The 22,279-nt window shown below is 42.7% G+C and overlaps 1 protein-coding gene across 1 annotated transcript in view; it reads right to left on the reverse strand.

Annotated features, from left to right (window-relative positions):
* Positions 1-22,279, reverse strand: part of LOC137355689 (zinc finger SWIM domain-containing protein 5-like) — an 84,988-nt gene that overhangs the window by 28,820 nt on the left and 33,889 nt on the right. The window contains exons 3-5 of the mRNA XM_068021119.1: positions 9,914-10,270; positions 3,936-4,084; positions 2,862-3,012 (exon numbers count right to left, since the gene is read on the reverse strand). Of these exons, the coding sequence (XP_067877220.1) occupies positions 2,862-3,012; positions 3,936-4,084; positions 9,914-10,270 (657 nt within the window). The remainder of the gene's footprint in view (positions 1-2,861; positions 3,013-3,935; positions 4,085-9,913; positions 10,271-22,279) is intronic.

Below are 22,279 nucleotides of genomic sequence, written 5' to 3' on the forward strand. Positions count from 1 at the left end.
TGATTCTTCAAAACCTGGAAGACCACAATTAGTTTCACTTGTTGAAACCAATTTAGTGTTTGATATATGTAGTGCCCCAAGTGATGCCAGATTAATATCGAAAAGGAGGCAGAAAGCTCAGCTGTATTTCAGGGGCTCATATTACTGGCAGATTAAGGCCTGAATGATTCAGCTTCCCTCCTACCTTGCATTGAAATAACCAAGTGCCAGTGACCAAAGAAACACTTTTGCACTTAATATTAGGTGTGTCAATGGCTGTACGTATGAAGTGGGGTGGGGTGAGGTCCATCTCTGGTGACTGAACTCCATAGTGTAAACAAGTCCAAGGCCCACGGAATAGTGGCATGCTGTTCCAACAGAACTATGTTCATGGGCTTGCTGGACAGATGTGTGAGCCAGTTCCAAAATCACCCAAGAGCAAGGAGCTAGCCTTGCGTGTTCGTTGTGGGTCTCTGCAGGGTAGAGCCCAACTATCTATAAAGATCAGCTTTCACAGTCTGAATGTAAAAGCAAGAAAGAAAGAGTAACGTTTATGTTGCCATTCTCTCTCCGTTTCTCCCCGCGCCCCTGCCAAAAATAAAAATGTAGTCCGTACAACAGCCTTCTCCCCCGAGAAGAACTTGACCCTGCTGGTTGCTACATGAAATGAGAATCAAGCAGTTTTTTTAATTCTAGACTTTATAAAAGGTGGGTGGGCAGCATAAAGAACCCCCACGATTTGACACAAACTGACATGCAAAGAGCCTTGATCAAAAACACAAGGATACTCTGAAGTGGAAAATCTCACACTGGTACAGCAAATGCTTCTGAGAGGTGAAATTAAGCCATGCTGTTGGTGCAATGCAGAGGTAGTTTAGCGTGGACACAAAATTAAACCCAGTGCTTTATGCTAATAATGGGTACCAAAGCATATTGCAGCAAAAGAGAAATGGGCCATTTGGCTTATCAAGCCTATATCAATGTTTGAGCTCCAACTATTATTCATTGCCCATACCCTTTAATATTGCTCTTCCATAAGTAATTAACCCTCTTCTAAAAGAATAGAGACTCTGTTTCAATAGTTCATGGCCCTGCATACTAAACATTTTCTGGGTAGAAAATTATTTTTCTAATCTTCCTGTAATTAATATCTTCAATTTGTGAAATACTATTTACCCCATGTCCATAAACAAGGAGCTTGAATAAAGGATGCCTTGTGTTTTCTTTAAATATTGGATGCTTTCCCATTGGTACTGTACTTGCAGTTGAACAGGATTAATAAAATCAGACATTGCCTTTAACCATAACTGTGGGTACATATTAATGCAAGATGACTAGGATCATCCTAATTATAGGACGTACCTCATCCATCTGTTTTTGTTAGTCGGGCTCAGTTGGGAATATTCTTGCATCATACAAGGAAGTTGTGGGGTCATACCCCACTGAGACCTGAACACTTCAGTGCAGCATATTGCAGCAAAAGAGAAATGGGCCATTTGGCTTATCAAGTCTATATCAATGTGGAAATAAACACATCAGACATGCCCGCTCTATGTCTAAAACCAGTAAACCCAAACTTGTCTTTCCAGGTCAGCATGAAAATCCTATGGCACTTTAGAGAAGCAGGGAGTACCTTCAGTACCCTACACCACAGCGAGCATACTTCAGTGGTTGGGAAGCACTTTGAGATGTGAAAGGTGCTACATAAAATTTATATTAAATGAATTATATTAAATTAGATACTGGCCAGTGTACAAAAGTTCCACTGATCTGTACATTATATTTACTGAATGTTTCTTATGCAAAAATGCAACTGGAAGCCAAAGGTTGCTAGTTGAAAAGGAGTTAGTCTGGCCTGGAGATTTATGGGGCGGGTTGCATAATACAGCATGACTGCGGGGAGGAGGTAGAGTTTCGGATGTGGTTTCCCCACACGCTGGAGTTTTAAATCCACAGAGTGCATCTTTTTGGCCCTGAAAGGCCGACTTCCAGGCAGGAAACATGACAGACAGGCTTGGCTTCTAGTTGGGCAGGGAGCATTCCAGCACAGGCCATAAGACCAGGTTCGTCTGATCCCAGGGGTGGGGGTATCTAAATGTGGGGTGCTTGGGGGGCAGGGGGTGCCAGCCAGCAAGTACTATTGCTCCTCCTGGCCCAGGAGTGCCGTAAAGGCATTTACCTCCTCCCCCAAGCTGTCCTCACCTCGCTCCAGCTGCCAGATTTCCGAGGCAAGGGAATCAGAGCAAGACCCGTGAAGCAGGCTAACTCAGAGGCTTTCAGGTTCAAGAACAATTAAATTGCCAACCTACCCTCTGGACGCAGGTGGGCTGCCCGCCCGTCCATTGTTCTGCTTCAGTAAGACCCAGAAGGCATTAGTTTTGGAGGCAGCTTCATGATACACTTGGAATTTTTCCCCATTTAGACCCCCCACCCATCTGCAGACAGCCCCACATGCTCGCCCATGTTAAGAATTTCCGCCACTAACTGTTTGTCTACAGATGCAGCTGGACCTCTGAGTACTTCTAGTATTTTCTGTTTTCATCGGCAAGTTAGTGCAGTTTTAGCCAATACAGAGCAGGCCAAGCCAAAAGAAAAATTGGGGAAAAAAAATAGTAAAAACAAACTTTGCTTAATGACTACCCAAAGTTAAAACTATATGAACATAATGTACAAAATAATCCCACTGCAGCTCCAGTCAATCCAGTAATAAGATTTCAGTCTGAGGCAGAAACATCCTCCAAGTACAAAACTGCATCTGCAAAAATGACCCCCAGTAAAATAAATGAAGCCAGGCTATAAGGGCCAACTTGGGTAGATAAGCAAAATGAGCTGTCTAAAGAAGCTGTGCATTTTTAGTACGAGGCACAAACAGCAGCCGTTACCTAACTCATCCCACAGCTCTCGGCATTTATCGGTCATTCCCGTCCCCTGTTGTCTCCACAGAGAGAGGCGTGGGTCTTCCATAAACTGCTCAGTCATTAGTGTCAACATACGAGCCCCGTTGGAGTCCCGCATCCGGAGCATCTCCCGCACCTGTCATGCAAGGAAAGAAATTGCTGAAGCTGTACAAATTTAATAGCGATGCTACAAAAGCCTCTACAATAAACACAGGCAATTAACAATTTGGTATTAAAAATAATAGATCGCCATGGGGGTGAATTAAACCTGCATGCAGTACCTGAAGCTGGCCAGTGTGGAGCTTGACAAACCAGAAAAATGATCCCAGGTTGAATCTCCAATTTGTTAAATTAGCTGATCTCATCAATAGCGCAAGGCCATTACAATTAGCCTCAGCAATGAAGGCTAGGAAGAGTTTTAGAGAAGAGCCCTGCTCCCAGCAATTCCTAATGGAGTGTATGTGGATAATCAGCAAGGATGGGATCTGGCTGACAGCTCGTCATTCACTGTCTATTGTCAGGGAGACAAAATGGTCACACTGAAGCTGCCAGAGAGCAGTCTGTACATGTGGAACTGTACCAGAGCACGAGTTACCACCTGAGAACACTTTTTGTTTTGAATTGTGTTTCTTTAAACAAAAAGCATGCAAATGCTGGGACAAGTACACTACAAGTCACAACTCTAATTGCAGCCATTTATATTCCAGAGAACACAGTCTGCATAAAGTACCTCCATCGCTCCCACTCCTCCCTATCCCAAACAATTTGTTTAATGAAAAATGGTCATCATAAAGTCAGGAGGAAAACTGCCCAAGGTGAGAAGACTGGTCAGTAATGACAAATGGCATGACAGGTGATATCACAGACTCAGACACAATGAATGACTGTTGAAGTGTTAGGAAAAATTAATCCACCAAGAAATAGAAAGCTTACAAGGATATCGCTTTCAAAAACGCTTGGGGTAGGCTGATAAGGATCCGTGTGTATTATAGAAGCAACAGATCCTAACACTATACAATTGTAGGAGGAGCTTGTCAAGTTCGTATTGTGGGTACTTACTTTAGCAAACATGGAGTGCAGTTGCTTGCTAGCTCCATAGTACCCACTGATAGACAACAGCACCTTCACCTGCTCCTGTACCTGTTCTTCATCTAGATGCCAGCAGTTCTCATCATCTATACTTGCACCTGCTGTGGGATCAGGAGCACCTGTAATGCAATATGGAAAGAATTTATTAAAAGGTGCAGCTTGGCCTCTGCAGAAACAACTAGAAACACAGGCACAGAGTGGAATCCCATTATACACAAGAAGGAAGAAAGACAGATTAAGACTTTTAAAAATCAGACTATGCCAATTGCTGACCCAAACTGGGTGTAAATCTGGTTTATATCTCCACTGGAAACAACAAAGCTGAGCTATGGAAATTCAGGCAACTGGATTAGGGCAGAGTCTAATGTATTATATATAAGTTAGGAGCAGCAGTAGGCCACTTGGCCCCCTCAAGCCTACTCCGCCATTCAAAATCATGGCTGATCTGATTATAACCTCAACTCCACATTCCCGCCTACCCCCCCACCCCCCCATAACCTTTCATCCCCTTATAAAGAATCTACCTCTGCCTTAAATATATTCAAAGACTGCTTCCACCACCTTTTGAGGAAGAGCGTGTTCCAAAGACACTCAACCTGCAGAGAAAAAAATTTCTCATCCATGTCTTAAATGGACGACCCCTTATTTTTAAAACAGTGACCCCTAGTTCTAGATTCTCCCACATGGGGAAACATCCTTTCCATATCCACCCAGTCAAGACCCCTCAAAATCTTATATGCTTCAATCAGGTCGCCTCTTACTCTTCTGAACTCCAGGGGATACAAGCCTAGCCTGTCCAACCTTTCCTCATAAAGCAACCAGTCCATTCCAGGTATTAGTCCAGTAAGTCTACTCTGAACTGCTTCCAACGCATTTACATCCTTCCTTAAATGAGACCAATACCGTACACAGTACTCCACATGTGGTCTCGCCAATGCCCTGTATAGCTGAAGCATAATCTCCCCATTTTTGTATTTAATTCCCCTCACAATAAACGACAGCATTCTGTTAGCTTTCCTAATTACCTGAACAGGGATACTAACCTTTTGTGATTCATGCACAAGGACACCCAGATCCCTCTGCATCTCAGAGCTCTGCAATCACTCATCATTTAGATAATATGCTCTTTTATTCTGGAATCACTCAGCAGGTCTGGCAGCATCTGTGGAAAGAGAAGCAGAGTTAACGTTTCGGGTCAGTGACCCTTCTTCGGAGTTCCGAAGAAGGGTCACTGACCCGAAACGTTAACTCTGCTTCTCTTTCCACAGATGCTGCCAGACCTGCTGAGTGATTCCAGCATTTCTTGTTTTTGTTTCAGATTTCCAGCATCCGCAGTATTTTGCTTTTATTTATGCTCTTTTATTCTTCCTGCCAAAATGGACAATTTCACATTTTCCCACATTATACTCCATTTGCCAGATCTTTGCCCACTCACTTAACCTATCTATATTCCTTTGTAGCCTCCTTATGTCCTCTTCACAACTTACTTTCCCACCTATCTTTGTATCATGAGCAAATTTAAATAACCATACCTTCGGTCCCTTCATCCAAGTCATTTATATAAATTATAAAAAGTTGAGGCCCCAACACTAATCACACCACTCGTTGTATCTTGCCAACCAGAAAATGACCCATTTATGCCTACTGTTCCCTGTTAGCCAGCCAATCTTCTATCCATGCCAATATGTTACCCCCGACACAATGAGCTTTTTTCTGTAATAACCTTGGATGTGGCACCTTATTTAAATACAGTACTTCCACAAGTTCCCCTTTATTCACAGCACATGTAACTCCCTCAAAGTACTCCAATAAATTGGTTAAACATGGTTTCCCTTTCACAAAACCATGTTGACGCTGCCCAATTACCTTGAATTTTTCTAAGTATCCCTGCTAGAACGTCTTGAACAACTACTAATATTTTCCCTATGACAGATGTTAAGCTAAATGGCCTGTAGTTTCCTGCTTTCTCTCTCCCTCCTTTTTTGGAAAATAACCAATGTCCCTCCTTTTATTCAATCAAATGGAAACTTCCCCAAATTTAGGGAATTTTGGAACTGTAGCACACCTTTGATCAGTACAAATTCAGGAGGTACTGCAGTACAAAGCTGACCTGAATGCGAGGTGGTTGCATTGCCAAACTCCATATTTAAAAAGGTCAGAGCCTAGGCTCAGGCCATACCAACAGCGCAACACATTATGGTCTTGTGAGCCCCTTATCCAGGGGACACTATATGCGGCTGCAGGCTGGAATGCAAGTGGATAGCCTATTTCGACACCAGCTCTGCAATAAAGTGGTTAAACATAGGCTTCATACCCAGTGCTAGCAAATGAAGGACACAAAAAGGAAACAATTGAGACTTGAATAAACTTTGCATAAGTTAAGGCACAGTTAAGAATTTGCTTAAAGATTATATAGTAAAATGCCTGTTTGTATTAAATATTCAGAATGTTTTGGTACAATGATTAGTAAAACAGGAATGACAGACTGAAACCAGGGCAGGAATTGGATCACAGTACCAGAGAACTAAATTGCTGAATTCTCTAAATCAGAGGGGTCACTATTGACCAGAAACGTAACTGGACCAGTCACATATATACTGTTGCTCCAAGAGCTGGGAATTCTGCAGTGAACAACTCATCTCCTGACTCCCCAAAGCCTTTCCACCATCCACAAAGGCACAAGTCAAAATTACAATGGAATATTCTCCACTTGCCTGGAAGAGGACAGCTCCAACTCTACTGAAGTAGCTTCACACCATCCAGCACAAAGCAGCCTTGATTGCTTAAGATCATGGGTGGGGTGCTATTCATTCTCTCCCCCACCAGCACACAGTGGCAGCAGTGTGTACCATCCACAAGATGCACTGCAGCAACTTGCCAAGACTCCTTCGACAACAGCTCCCAAACCAGTGACCTCTACCTAGAAGAACAAGGGCAGCAGACCTATGGGAACACCACCACCTACAAGTTACAAACCATCCCAACTTGGAAATGTAATCATTGTTCCTTTCTCGTTACTGGTTCAAAACCTTGGAACTACCAACCTAATAGCACTGTGGGTGTACATAAACAAGGACTGCAGTGGCTCACTACCATCTTCTCAATGACAGCCTATGAATGAATGATACTAAAACAAAAAATATAGTTCTTGCTCCCAATCACCATCCACTGATCTTTGCTGGAAAGTGTGCATATAATTGATGACGGATAACAACCAGGTTAAATAATGACTCCCTCTCCAGATGAACAAACAAAACAGTCTGCTAACACTCATTGTACTGACCTATACATGAGGAATAGTCCTGGAGGAGGTACCAATGATAGGGTGCTGTGTGGTGCATGCAGTCATTTACAAGTGAGCTAGTACATTCCTTGGCTTGGGCGGAATAAATTACTGTAAAAAGTAAGCTGCCTGCTATAGTTTTGTTTTGTTTCTAACAGCATCAAAACAGATGGCAAAAAAAAAAACAATGAGTGAGGATAAGAAACATTGCCAAAACATTTTATGTGGTATATAATGGAATCATCTGACCTCCTTATTCCCCTCCGCTCCCCTGTGTAAAAACAAATACTGCATCTACCCGGCACTCGCTCACCATCTGCTTCATACACTGTATTCAGAGCAACATTTAGCACTTTCAACACCCAACAGGGCCAAAGCAATACGGGGATGGATTGACAACAAAAATATGAATGATCTTTTTATGGTTTTTAGACGCATCTTAATCACAATTATTGTCCTTTGTAATTATAGGTAATGAAACCACCAGCCATTTCCATTTCAAATGAGTAAAAAAAATACTCAAGTACAGTGCAAATCAGGCCTCCTTGGCAGAAGAATGCAGTGAACGGCAAAAGCCTTGCAAGACGATACTGGAAAGGTCTACTGAATAGACACTGACCATCCTTTCAGCTGGCCAAGTCCCAGTGTGGTAGGTTACTGCCCAGAACCTCCCTGCATCACACCCCCTGACCCCCTTCACCACCCCCCCCCTCCCAAAGGACAACTTAGCCATTCCAAACAGTATATTCTGATCAATATTGGCATATTGGCAAAGCTGCTTGCCATGTAAAAGGTGTCCCACATTTAATATACAAAATATTTTACACAAGTTTGATGAGAATTTTAAAATGTCCTCCCTCTGCTGTGAAGTCTTACTGCCGATCCACTGTCGCATGCGGTAACCACATGACAGATAATTGGACCACTTTTAGAGCAGGGAATGGATGGGAAGTGGTTTGCTATCGGAATGCCAGCCTTGGATCAGAAATAGTTTATATAGAGCAGACCGCTTAGCTGCATTAAATGTAAAAGGTCATACGCATAAAAGTAAAACAAAACAAACTAGGCCGACTCAATACTGAGAGAATGCTCTGCATGAGACATTAAACTGGTCTCCCATTGCTTATGTAGGCAGGTGCTAAAAATCCCATGAGAATACTCAAAAGGGACAGGTAGGTTTTTTTACCCAGTGGCCTGGCCAACACTCCTCCACAAAGCAAACAAGGGGTCATTCATTTCACTGCCATTTGTGGAATGTTACTGCCCCAAACACAGCTGGCACACTTATCTACACAGTCGCCACACTTCAAAAATAACTCTAGACTTGACTAATTCCAATGCTCTCCTGTCCGGCCTTCCACAGTTTACCTTTGTAAAGGTGAGCTTCTTCAAAAATCTGTTGCCCTTATCCTAACTCGTACCAAGTCCTATTCACCCATCACCTTGTGCTCACCGACTTACATGGGCTCTTGGTCCAGCAACAACCGAACTTTAAAAATATCACCTTGGTTTTCAAATTCCTCCATGGCCTCACTTCTCCCCATCTCTGTAACCTCCTCCACCATACAACTCTTCTACAATTCACACCCCTTGCACACCCAATTTTAATCACTCCACCATCAGCAGCCAAAACTTCAGCAGCCTAGGCCCCAAGCTCTGAAACTCCATCCCCAAACTTTCCACTTCCCTCTCCTCCTTTAAGATGCTCCTTAAAACCTACCTCTTTGACCAAGACATTCCGAATATCTCCTTGCCTATCAATTTTGTTTGACAATGCTTCAGAGAACAACCCTTGGGACATTTCACTACAGTAAGGCAAGGTGTTGTTACAGCACAGAAACAGACCATTCAGCCCAATTAGCCCATGCTGGTATTTATGGTCCACACAAACCTCCTCCCACCCTACTTCATCTGAACCCATCAACATATCTTTCTATTCCTTTTTCCCTTATGCATCCAATTAGCTTCCTGCTAATGTATCTGCACCTGGAATTGCAGTCTACATTCAGTTCCAGAAGTCACATACAGACATTGAAATTGTGGTTGTGCTGGAAAATAAACTCTACTTTGAAGTAATTATACAGTTTATAGATGCATGAGAATGCTAAACGAAGGAGAGATGTAAACTGTGGGGTAGTTCAATCGATGCTTGCCAAGAATCCTACAAAAGAAAAGTGTGATTTTGGGCAGTGTCAACCCAGTTCATCACAAACCTGCCCCAAAATGCAATATCAGGAGGCCAATAGAGGGCTGGTGTGGAAAGAGAAGACGCATGGGTGCACTTAGAGTCCTGAGTTCAAGATGGAGTACAAAGAGTTTTTTCTGCACGTTACCTATGATGCAACTGATTCCATTCAAATGAGGGCATGAAATGAGAAAATCAAAGTATCTCACTCCCCGACACTAAAATCCTCATGCTGATGAACACAGATTGGTTTAAAAAACATCTCCTGGCCTCGAAGTGAGACCAAGAACAAATAGCAGGAAACTACTGTATGAAAGGTGTGCCAATTAGATTCACTGTGAAATAGAACGCAGCACACATGCAAAAATCATCAGCTCAGTGCTACTTGCATTTCTACAAAGATAGAGTGAAAAACATTTCAACACAATAGCACTAATCAGAGTGAACAAACTTGCTGGTGTATGCAGCTCTGCTCCTTACCGTGCACTTGATTAATTTCCGAACACGACGACAGAATTTCATCAGCCAGTTTCTGTGCAGTTGGAAGCACCTCCGTATGATGGGCTGTGATAAGGTACTGGACAAACTTTTGCAGCTGATCCCGGTTCATCTGTGATAACGTTTCGGAGATCGGGAGACGCAGTTCCACCTGCTGAGCTTTGCGGATCCGGTACAGAGAGAGTGCCACTACGTGGCCACAGTAGAAGATGTCCTTGTTACCACACCCACACGTCACAGAGGTAATTTTGCAGCGGTCAAAGCTGATGGCAACTTTGTATGTTTTCTCAGGTTCGCCCTGGCTGGCTAGCTCAGTTACAGTTCCACTCAAATGAAATCCTGTGTGAACAAACAAAAGACATTTAAAATACTCTTCAAATTGTCATCAATCTTTGCCCATTAGAAAACCGAAGATTCATTAAACATTTACTGAGTTCTACTCTCTACTGCCTAAAAGTAAAGGTAGCAGTAGGCCATATGGAACTGAATGTTCTATGTTTAAAACCCAGTTAACTACTTAATCAGGGCAGTAATCGGGACCACACAGCAGCTGCTGCACCCCTTTGGGAGATATGGGGTGCAAACCAATGTTATCCAACAACTCACACTAGAATTGCACATGAAAATAGGATACAAGGACAGGATCTTGGCTGGATTATGATGTCCCCCTGTAGTCAAATAGCCTGCCAAGCACCAAGAGATGAAATGAGGTTTAGGCTTGGCTCCAGCCCAACCCAATGAGACAAAGTCTCCCTTCTTTCCTGGCTTGGAGAGAAAAGAACTTGGAGCAAGTTCACGATAACACAGCACTAAGTGCCCACAATTTGGGCAGCCTTGTCACTTTTACAATAGTTCTATTTTAAATTCAGAGTTTGGGAGACCAGTATCTATGGACAGGGTCCCACTGCACGTGTTCCTAAACCAAGCTCCCTCATTCCGACAACAGATTCAGACACCAGAAAGCGTTAACAGCTCTTACCACACTAAGAGAAGGAAGACAGGTATTAGAAATTTGGAGTCTTACTGATATCCTGGAATCAGAGTTAAAAAAAAATGCTATTGAAAAATGTCCTAAAGAATGGTTAAATTGGAAACTGGAAGAATCACAATGTCGCCATGGAAAATGGGAGGCTTAGGTCAAGAAAACTGTTTGGGGCAGTGCTGCAGCAGCTTTACTTTGGCTGGCTATGCTAAACGTGGCCAAAAAAAATGCTCAAAAGCCATAAAGTGAAATCCCCCATCCTGAAGAGAATATTGTTTTAAAAAGTGGAAAGGATTACTTAAAAAAAGGTTTTCTGATTTTGACACAGCACTTCAAATATTTTGCACATGGCAGACAAAATGGATATTTCAAAACTACGATACTTCAGCAACAGCAAAGCCATCCCGTCAATGCGAGTTACTCCCGACCACGCTAATGTTGCAAACTAGAGTAAATGCTAAAACCAGCCAGCAGGAAATTACAAGAAAATTGCAGACTTGGGACACACTGGGAGTAAAATATTTCTAGTATAAAATGAAGCTCAGCTCAGCAGCCAACTTGGATTAAAAATAGAAATTGCAAAAGGAGGTGGCTTGGTGCAACTTAATTTGAACCAACTCCTAGATATACACTTGAAAAAAAGCACAACCACAAGCAATGCTCAACTCATTCCCATTTTCAAGTTAGGCATACGCTTGAGTGAAATGCCTCTGGAATGGTTCCAAGGTTTATAAAATCTGACGTACCAAATTAAAAAGAACCTTATTGCAATAATTGGATTTTAGAAAACAAAAAAGTTCAAGCAAAAAACAAATCTTCCAGTTTACAGCTTTGTTTTTTAAATAAACAAAAAAAGTGTACTATTTCTCTTCAAAAATGATGTAAAACGTTGTCGACATATAATCATGCACGCTCAGTTCTCCCCATAGTCACGGTGGAACTGGGTGGCATCAAAAAACAATGCCAAATGCAGCTCAGGCTGCAGACATTGCTAACGACCTTAAAAATTAATGATGGCGTAGCAGTAGAACTGCTACCCCTCAAGACAACTTCACACTAATAACTTGTTCCAGAAGAGCGAGGAAGGGGAAAGAAAAAAAAAGCCATTTTCACAAATGCCTCCCTTGTTGAGAAGGTAATTGATGCTCTCAGCTGTGACGCTCACAGTACTACATCACACCTCCATCATCCTAATTCCCCAGGAGGAACGAGCTTGTCCCCAGGCTCTGCTGGAAGCTCATTTTTCCTTAATTAGTTTTAATAAATGAATCGATGGCAGACAGATGACACTGGTCCTTAGTTTACTGGACATCTATTGAGCTGCACTGACTGCAGTGGAAGGGAGGGTGAGACAGGAGTTACACTCTTCCTTGGGGAGCAATTGCTCAGCTGTCTCAACTTTGTCCAAAGGCAAAAAAGGTACAAAGCAGTATTCAAGTCCCTTCAGCAGTTGCCAGCATACTGAATTATGGATAAACACATGCAACTTTACCGTTGTAAAAATTCAGGAGGTATGCTTTATATTTCAATGCAACATTCATTTCCTGGATATTAGGAAAACAGACACCAAAACTGACGATTATGGCTTTGCTCTTTACAGAGGAAAGAAGTTCTCAAAAACTTGTTACAATATGTGCCTTGGTCTCAGCTGTTCCAATCAAATTCAAAAAGGTCAAAACTCCTGTTACTTTGCACAGTAGTCTGCAATAACAAGCTTTAATTATTATGGAAATTCAAATTAATACAATGCACCCATGGTTAACACCTTGTCAACAATTGTTATGCCTCTATCAGCCATACATCGTTCAAAGAATTTCATATAAATGGGGCTTTGCTGTGAATTCTGTACTCAGAAAACTTTGCATCCATGGCTATTAAAAGTGAACAGTGCTGAAACTGCATTCAGCGTGCACTGCACAGATAGTAAGCAGTTGGTCATCTTCCATATATTGCACATAAGCTATCTGCTGATTGCAGTATTGAAATTCATTCCATTCATTCCCTCCCCGTACAATACCCATTGCGATCTTTTGTTAAAAGCTTCATTTGCAACCCAGTGGAATCTATTTGCACTTTACAACGTTAAGTCTTCCTTCTCATTCAAGGAATTTCAAACTGGGGCTGCCAGTTCAGATTTCTGGCACTGTGATCAGATTTCTCCATTTGACATTCTAGATGATCATGTCTGTCTGTATGTATTCAGGAGAACTGCTCTCCTTTCGGTGGTTTTCACCACCTTTCAGAAGCCAAGGCACGAAGTGTGAACATTTGTATCACAGAATAATATAGTGCAGAAGAGGCCCTTCAGCCCATCATGTCTGCACCGATGCATTAAAATACCTGACCTATCTACCTAATCCCATTTGCCAGCACTTGGCCCATAGCCTTGAATGTTATGACATTAGTAAGCGGACAAACTTGCACTGAAATAGCATAATTGGAGCCAAGGCATCCTAAAGTGCTTTACAGTCAAAGCACTTCCATTTTCACTGTTTTAATGTAGGAAAATGTGTGTGGGGGTTGGGGGGGGGGGGGAAGAGAGGGAGAGACGGGGGGGAAGGGGAAGAACCCCTTTTTGCACAGAAAGATACAATGTAATAAATGACTAGATAATTTGTGTGCAATGATGGTTGAGATTGATGTTAACCAAGATACTAGGAGAGCTCCCCTGCTCTTTTTCCAGTGCCAAGAGTTCCTTTACATCCAAGGGGGCAGACGGGGGCCTCAGTTTAACATCTCTAAACGACAGTGACTCCAATAGTGCAGCACTCCTTCAGTACCGCACTTAAGCGTCAGCCTAGATCACGTGCTCAACTCTCTGGACTGGGGCTTGAACTCATGATCTTCGGGCTCAAGAGTTCAGCTATGGCTGACCTTAGATTTTGGAGATCACTATTCATTGTGTTTTTCTAAGCGAGTTAGTTGAATGAGGCAAAGTGATGAAACGAGTCGCATTATACAGCATACTTCTTACCAGGCAAAGTAGCTTTATGCACTTGAAAAGTGAATTGAAACAAAAACTGGCAAACTGAGCATTTATAGTGCAAAAAGAAAGGAATTCAGATAAATTTGAACTAAGCAGTTTTGAACAGTAGATTAGATTAGATTAGAGATACAGCACTGAAACAGGCCCTTCGGCCCACCGAGTCTGTGCCGAACATCAACCACCCATTTATACTAATCCTACACTAATCCCATATTCCAAACAAACATCCCCACCTGTCCCTATATTTCCCTACCACCTACCTATACTAGTGACAATTTATCATGGCCAATTAACCTATCAACCTGCAAGTCTTTTGGCTTGTGGGAGGAAACCGGAGCACCCGGAGAAAACCCACGCAGACACAGGGAGAACTTGCAAACTCCACACAGGCAGTACCCGGAATCGAACCCGGGTCCCTGGAGCTGTGAGGCTGCGGTGCTAACCACTGCGCCACTGTGCCGCCCCTTGGAAAGGACTGTTCCAAGCAACTGTGTTGAAGAGCAAATAACTGACAACAACTTGTATCTATAGCTCCTTTAACAATAAAACGTCACAAGGCACTTAACAGGAGTGTTATCAAACAAAATTTGACATCATGCCACATAAGGTGATATTATGGTAGATGACCAAAGGTTTGCTCAAAGAGATTATTTTTAAGATGCTGCTTAAAACCTAATAGAGAGGGACAGAGGGGTTTAGGGAGGAAATTCCAGAGCTTAGGCTGAAGGCATGACCACCAATGGTGGAGCGATTAAAATCAGGGATTCTCAAGAGACCAGAATTGGAGAAGTGCAGATATATCGGAGGGTTGCGGTGCTGGAGGAGATTAGAGATAGGGCGCGGACATGAAGAAATTTAACAAGAATGTGATTTTTTTTTTTTAAATATAAAAAAGGCTTTGCTAAACCAGGAGCCAAATGTAGGTCAGCGAGTTGATGGGTGAACAGACTTGGTGCAAGTTAGGACACAGGCAGAGCTTTGTATGACCTCAAGTTTGCAGAGGACAGAACATGGGAGGCCAGACAGGAACATGTTGAAATAGTCAAGTCTGGAGGTAACAACGGCATGGGTTTCAGCAGATGAGCTACGGAATGGGCAATCTGGCAATGGCACAGGAGGTGGAAATAGACTGCCCTAGTAGTGGTGTGGATGCGGTCAGAAGCTCATCTTTGGGTCAAATATGACACCAAGGTTGCAAGCAGTCTGGTTCAGCCTCAGATAGTTGCCAGAGTCAGTGGTTAGGAAGCAGACTTTGTGGTATGGACTGAAAACAATGGCTTTGATTGTCCCAATATTTAATTCAAAGAAATTTCTGTTCAAGTACTGTAAATCAGACAAGCAAACAATGGAAACAGTGCAGGGCTGAGCGGTGGTGGTGAGAAAATTGGGTGAAGTCACCAAACGTGTCAACTGACACAGTATTCAGATGATGTTACTGAGGGGCAGCATATGGATGAGAAATAGGAGGGGACCAAGGATAGATCCTTGGAAGACAATGGAGGTAATGGCATGAGAGTGAAAGAAAGTCATTCTTTGCTTACAACTGGATAGGTAAGAATGGAACCAGGTGAGTGCAGTCCCACTCAACTGGACGACAGTGGTGTTGGGAGGCAGAGGCGGTGGTCAGCTCTCAAAAGGCTGCAGACAGGTCAAGATGAGGAGGAAGAGTTTACCTTTATCGGTCACATAGGATGTCATTTGTGACTGACAACAGCTGTTTGGTAGTGCGGCAGGGACAGAAACTGGATTGGAGTGATTCAAACATGGAGTCTGGGAAAGATGGGCACGGATTTGGTAAGCGACAGTACATTCAAGGTTGGTTGAAGATGAAACAGAGGGATCAAGGGGCTTTTTTTTTATTAAAACGACAGGGATGATGACAGTAGATTTGAAAGGAGAGATGATTATTACCTGAGGAGAGAGAAAGAGAGAACAGTTAGCCATCCATCAGCTAACACGGGAACCAGGAAGTGAAGCTGGGTGGTCAGCAGTTTAGTGGGAATAGGGACAAGGGAGCAGGAGGTGGTGATAAAAGGGTTAACAGATAATTACATCTGGTCATTTTCCTATAAAACTTCAATGCACTGCAAGTTTCCTTCACAGAATTTTGGCCTTTTCCATGTTTTTTAAAAAAATTCTTTCATGGGATGGGAACATCGCTGACAAAGTTGCCTATCCCTAATCGCCCTTGAGAAGGTGGTGGTTTAGTTCCTCAAAACAGTTAAGAGAATTGCCATACTACAGCAGAATCTTCATTGATTCATTCATTGAGAACACAGCAGCTCTTGCACAACTAGGTAGAGGAGGGGGCACACAGGACATGAGATCAGTATGTTAAGCCTTGACAGGAGAAAATTCTATGGGAGCGGCAGGCAACCATGATCCTTCATGCTGTCACCCTGAATGCATTAGAAAGATTAGAGGCCTAGTGGGAGAAAAGCAATATACTGAAGTAAATACCACACATAGTAAATGCACAAAACTGATAAATCATGAACTTTTATTGACATTTCTGCCAGGGGTGTACATTCTGGAAAAATTCAATGGTTTAGTGTCTAGAGATCAGGTACCTTTGAAAAACCACATCAGTCACAGCACAGCAATAGATGGGCAACCCTCTCCTGACACTGCCCTCATTCAGCCAGCCTCTAGCAAGTCCACAGGCTGCCAGTGCAATGCACTAGCTCACTTTCCTTGGTAATTTACATGAGCGAGTTTAAAACAGTTGACTGTAGACCTGATGCAAACATCAGGAGGCAGATTACAGATACTTGGTTACCAAAACTCAAAACAAACGATTAAAATGAAATAAAAGGGGCTTTCATATTGTTGGAGAACTATACTAGTGCCACCAGACCACCACATACTGCTGCCTTAAAGGTAGCTGTAAGCCAAGTGCTGCAACTTGCAAGAACAGCTGTGAAAAAACAGCGAACAGCTCTTCCAGGCAGCCAGCCTTGGCCTCTTGCACATCACCAATTTTCAGCGCTTCGCTATTAGCAACCATGCCTTTTAGCTGTCTAGGTCCCAAGCTCTGGAATTTCCTCCCTAAACCACTGCATCTACTTCTTTCCTTTTAAGATACAACTTAAAAATCAACCTCTTTGACCAAATGTTCCGTCAGCTGCCTTAATATCTCACATGGCTGAGTGTCAAATTCTGTTTGATTATGCTCCCCATGAAGCACCTTGGGAGGTTTTACTACGATAAAAGAGTTCTATAACTGCAAGTTGTTTTATTGAGTACCCACTAATTTGCATTTGGCTTCCACTTGACTGCATGAGGCCAGCCCTTGGGAGACACAGCAGCATTTAAAAAAAAGGCCCAAGACCTTTGATGTGTGCGTGTACATCATTCTTATAAAACTTCCCCTGCATGTCTGAAATTAAGTGGAGATCCGGAAGTGCCGAAGAAACAGTTCTCCGAAGCCCTCAGATTTCTGGAGATGCCTTGCTATATATTTAGGGGCAACAAGACCAATATAATGCCAGCAAGGATCTTCCTCCCACCCAACCTTACTTCTTGCTTCAGATGGCACTACTGGTATTCAGATAGATTTATAGGTACCAATTAATGCACTAATCTTTTTCAGAAAGTGATGTCATTAACCTATGAAGTACAGTACAAGCCCATCCATTTCTCTGCTCAACATGCACACTTACACATTGGCTTCCCAGCAGTGGTCAGTGGACCATTAAAGAGGAGTCCCAGACAACTCTCCCCTCCCAACTTCAGACCAATTGTTGTACACCTGACACCAACCTGGCTGAGACCAGCTAACTCAGCACAGATCAAACCTTGGCCCTTCCCAGCTGATTCTCACTGTTTTAGTGTTTTACTTAAAATGGAGGGACAGTAACTCTTACTCTAGAGATGAACAGGCATTGGATCTGCCACAAATTAAAAAAAAACTTTTGCTTGGCTACTTACACCATGCAAAAACTTGTCAAAATGTTATTGCTCAGCAAGAAAATATTAACTTAATCCATTAGCAAAGGCCATTAACCACACTAACCAATGCTTACTATGTCAGCCAGTAGAGTTCACCAAGCTGCATGAATAGCACAGTTAGCATACATTCATTAATAGAAAGCTAAGAAGCAGAAAGAATACTGCAGGGTTGAGAAGGACTGGATTAGTTAGCACGTCCTCACTGCATGTCCTTGCACGCAGTCATGTTCTCCGAGGAGCCCAAAAAATCCAAATTGCTCCCTAAGGAGCCATAACAGCCTTTAGAACAAAAAGGCATGTCACTGTTGCGAGCCATATGAAATGACATCCTTTTCTCTCTGGAGAAAAGCATTTTTTCCTGCCAGAGTTGGGATTTCTTTGTCGGGATTTACTGGAGCTCAACGCCTCAGTGTGTGCTGGTAGCTTAATCAATCAAATTACTTTGAAACTTTATAGCACTAACAGAAGGGTGCAATGACACTTTTTCACCCTCATGCTCCCCCCACCATTTTAGAAAAGACAATAAAGAAACAGTACACCACACAGACAGCCATCCAAAACTGAAGATGAAGCCATGACTACAGTTCCAGTCACAGTAAACTGAAAATTCTTCGACATCTGCTTAGTGAGTGAAAGTGGAGACCTACTGTAAAGACACTCCATACAGGACTCAAAATATCACACGGCAAGTTTAGTCAGCATACACACTAACTGAAAAAGTAAAAGAGGGACAGAGAGACCACAACAAAGATAAAGCACGTTCCCTACCAGAGAAAACAGAAGCCTTCGTAAACAGACCAAATAGTATACCATCCATCTTTTGACCCTGGTTCTTCTTACAAGAAATTCAGGGTCGACAGACAGAGACAGGGGTGAGAAAGGAAAAGTCCTGTCACAGAGACAGCCAACACCCCCGAGATACAAATGAGAATGTACGTATTAATTTTTTTGCAGAAAAATTTGAGATGGACATGGTGTTAATATTACAGCTGGGTACCACCATAAAAATTAAGTTTGAATTTCATTACATATTCAATAACACACCAGGTGCAGCATTTCATGTTCATTTCCTTTACATAAAAACTATTTGCCCTCAAGAAATGTGTTAGCCTAGTTTCAAAGGAGATATTCACTGTGACTGTCAGAGCTCACAAGTGTCAATGGTTTTTTAAAAAAAAAATAGATCTGCTGTAACTACAGAGACACAATGATCTTTGCAGCTTGCAATGTGTTCTCAGGGGTGCAGAATGTGCGGTGGGGAGGGGTAGTAGTTTTAGTGAGGGTTGAGATTTAACATGACCACGACTCATGAAGTTGGTGCGAGCGCCAATGGGTCAGCTTCCTGATATAAGCAGGCCGCCATTCTGCGTGGGAATAAAAAGCGCTGGGATGTGCAGGGCCACTGCACAACATAAGGGGACTCCAGAGACAAGTGCGTTAAATCTGTAGGACAACAGTCTTTTAACATTCACTGCTCTATGAAAGGTGATGAGATGCAAGTATTCCCTTTCCAAAGGGTTGGGGGGAGGAAAGAGAGGAGGGAGGAGGGGGTTAAAAAACAAAAGCAAAAGCTATTTCTTCCTGTTGCAGGTGATTAATTAGGTGCAGCAGCAAGAATTTTTATCTGTTACAGTCATTTAATGGGTACAAGCAAGTGGAGCATCACATTTCAATTAAATCCATGATTGAAGAAAACATGAACCCAATTTCCAATAACAGGTCATTCTTTAACTGGCATATACTGCATGGCAAAACCACTGCGAGGCCCAATACTGTGTCTAGGAACTAACTGCATCAGCTGGCAAAATGTTCCCAGTAAAACTTTTTTAAAAACGGATCAGAGAGGTCAGAGGCAACACCTAGTCCGCTGTGAAGTTGGCTGATCTCAGCCAGCATGCTGCAACTGACCTTGGATTGAGATCCCAGGACAAATAGGAAAATCTCCATGGGCTTGCTCATGAACAGCTAGGAGTATCAGAAGATGGCCCTCATCTAGAGAACCAGCCGGCAAGTATGGGTCAATGCTTTCATTTGAGGTCAGCGGGGTTTCATGGTCCACAAAACGGCTATGATCACCTGCATGATCAGAGTACCATAAACGACTAGTTCAGTCAGCTGTAAAATGGCTGTTGAGCATACCCCATAAAATTAAAAGTCTGCCTCCAGCTCCAGGACTGGTTTCCTTCCCTCCCAAGTGCAAATTAATACAGCACGCAACATCTTTGAAACTGCTTTCATTTTCCAACTTGAAAAGATCTGCAGCTCTTTCATATCTGTTCCATGCCAAGATGGTAAAAGACACATACTCAACCAGTGTGCGAGAAGCTTTTCCAATATACTGTTATTATAATACAAAAAGGAAACACCAGAGGAGAATACCTCCTTTGGGACTTTGTTTTTTTTGTTACCTACAGTTGCATGCTCATTTGCAGATTACTCACTTGCCATCTCAAAGGGTTGGCAGTGGATCACTGCAGTTAGAAGCGATACAATTTTCTTGAAAGAGCAAAGTTTTTCAAAGCTTATTTCCATGCCTGTTTTTAATAGCATCCCTGCCCCTAGAAGGTATCAGCTCATGTTTGTGTTAGCCTCCACGAGCAGCTGGTCATTCTCTACCTCACCAATGGACCATGCTTTTACATTGAAGCTGGATAGCGTCTGGCTATTCAACCAAGACAGCCATCGCCACTAATTCTGAGCTCACCAGAGAGCCACGTTCCAACGCTTATCCAGCAGGAGTTACTGGATAGAGACCAGGAGTAGGAGGATTTTCCACAATACGACCAATTCTAGCACCATCATTATTGGTCTGCTTGAAAATGGGCTTATGCAGCACAGCTAATTGCACTTGGGCCCCCTCTAGTCTTCAGTACAGTAGCAGTTAAAAAGGAGTCAATGAAAGCAACATTCCCAACTGCTTTTTAAAAATAAAATCCCTTGCACTCTTTCATAATCCCATTCTTTCCCTACAAAGGACGTCAGCAGCTAGCTCAGAACTCTGCCAACCCTAAGCTACATTTTCGGGAGGGGAGGGAGGAAAAGTAAAGGAGAAATGCCTCATTACCACTGCTCAGCCACAACTATTTTGGGAATTCATCATACATAATGTCCACACACCAACACTATGGTCAAGCACAACACTGACTGTCATAAATAATTCTGAATCTTTTTGCCTCTGACAGAGCATCAATTACAGACAGTAACACTAGAAAGTCCTTTTTTTTTTTAAACGTATAAAATGGACCTCGCACTTTTAGAAACACAAGCAGCCTAGGATCTTATCACTGTTTAGCTGCTCTGGCAGTGACATTTTAATTGTTCTCAACTAGATCAATGAAGTTGCTTTTGTCTCTTAAAAAGAAAAATCTGAAGCCACAATTGGTCAGCAATGCTAGATGATTTTCTCAAGGGGAGTGTGTGAGTGTGTTCATGTTGGGAGGGAGGTGGGGGGTGGTGGAAGAGAAAGCCCCCATCTCTCCATCTGGCTGGCTTTAATTTCCTCCTTTTCAATTGGCTACAGCAGCTCGTCTGCTGCCTGTTCAGAACAGGAAACAGAGGTATCAGCTGATGACCTTCCAAAATGCTAATTCTGTCTCCATATGGCTACGCATTAATACAGTTATCACACAGCGATAAGAACACAGGGGGGCTCAAATTGAAACCTCATACGTGTGCTTCTCCATCCGAAATCGCACCCCCAGCTAAAAAGAACACATGCTGTGAAACATTATCCTTCACACGAGCATGCGACTGTTTCTTGCTCCCATTGTCTGCTGCAATCCCACTCCCACAAAAACACCCAATGCTAGGTGCACATGTGCAAAGGCAGGGCAAAGACTCTGCAGTGCCCCGACAAAGTAGCCTGAAGTGTAATCAGGTTCTTTTGATAGCCCCATCTTTGAATAGCCATTGTAGTAACTGGTTTAATCCCATTCTTCTGGGCCCAACCAGGTATTGGCGTGCAATAGCTCAAGTCTGACAGCCATCGCCAAACCGGCTTCTGCAGCACCCGTCCTCCAAGACCCTAAACAGTAACTGCTCTACGCTGGGCTAGCTTGCTTGCTGCAAGTCTCTAAATATTCACTGCTGTAGCACTCACCATGTGTTTTCAGAACTGAAGTTACAAACAACATATCGAGTGTTAAAAATAACAGGTCACCCCTAGGTTAATAAAAATGTCCTTCAGGGAAAAAAACACAGTAAATTTTAACCAAGTATTAGTGTATTTTGGAGGAGAGCAAGACAGAGAAGTGCGGAAGAAAAAAAAACTTAGAAAAAAAAGTCATAAAAATAAAATGGAAAACAAGCACTCTGCAGCTCTATTGCACAAAAAGTATGATGCATAATTGAACAGTTAGCAGCTCAATTCATATGTACTGCCCAGGCAGACATTCAAACCTGTATAGGAACCCTGGAAACTTATCAGTGT

This window comes from Heterodontus francisci, chromosome 43 (genome assembly GCF_036365525.1).
Source record: "Heterodontus francisci isolate sHetFra1 chromosome 43, sHetFra1.hap1, whole genome shotgun sequence".
In the NCBI taxonomy this organism is placed as follows: domain Eukaryota; kingdom Metazoa; phylum Chordata; class Chondrichthyes; order Heterodontiformes; family Heterodontidae; genus Heterodontus; species Heterodontus francisci.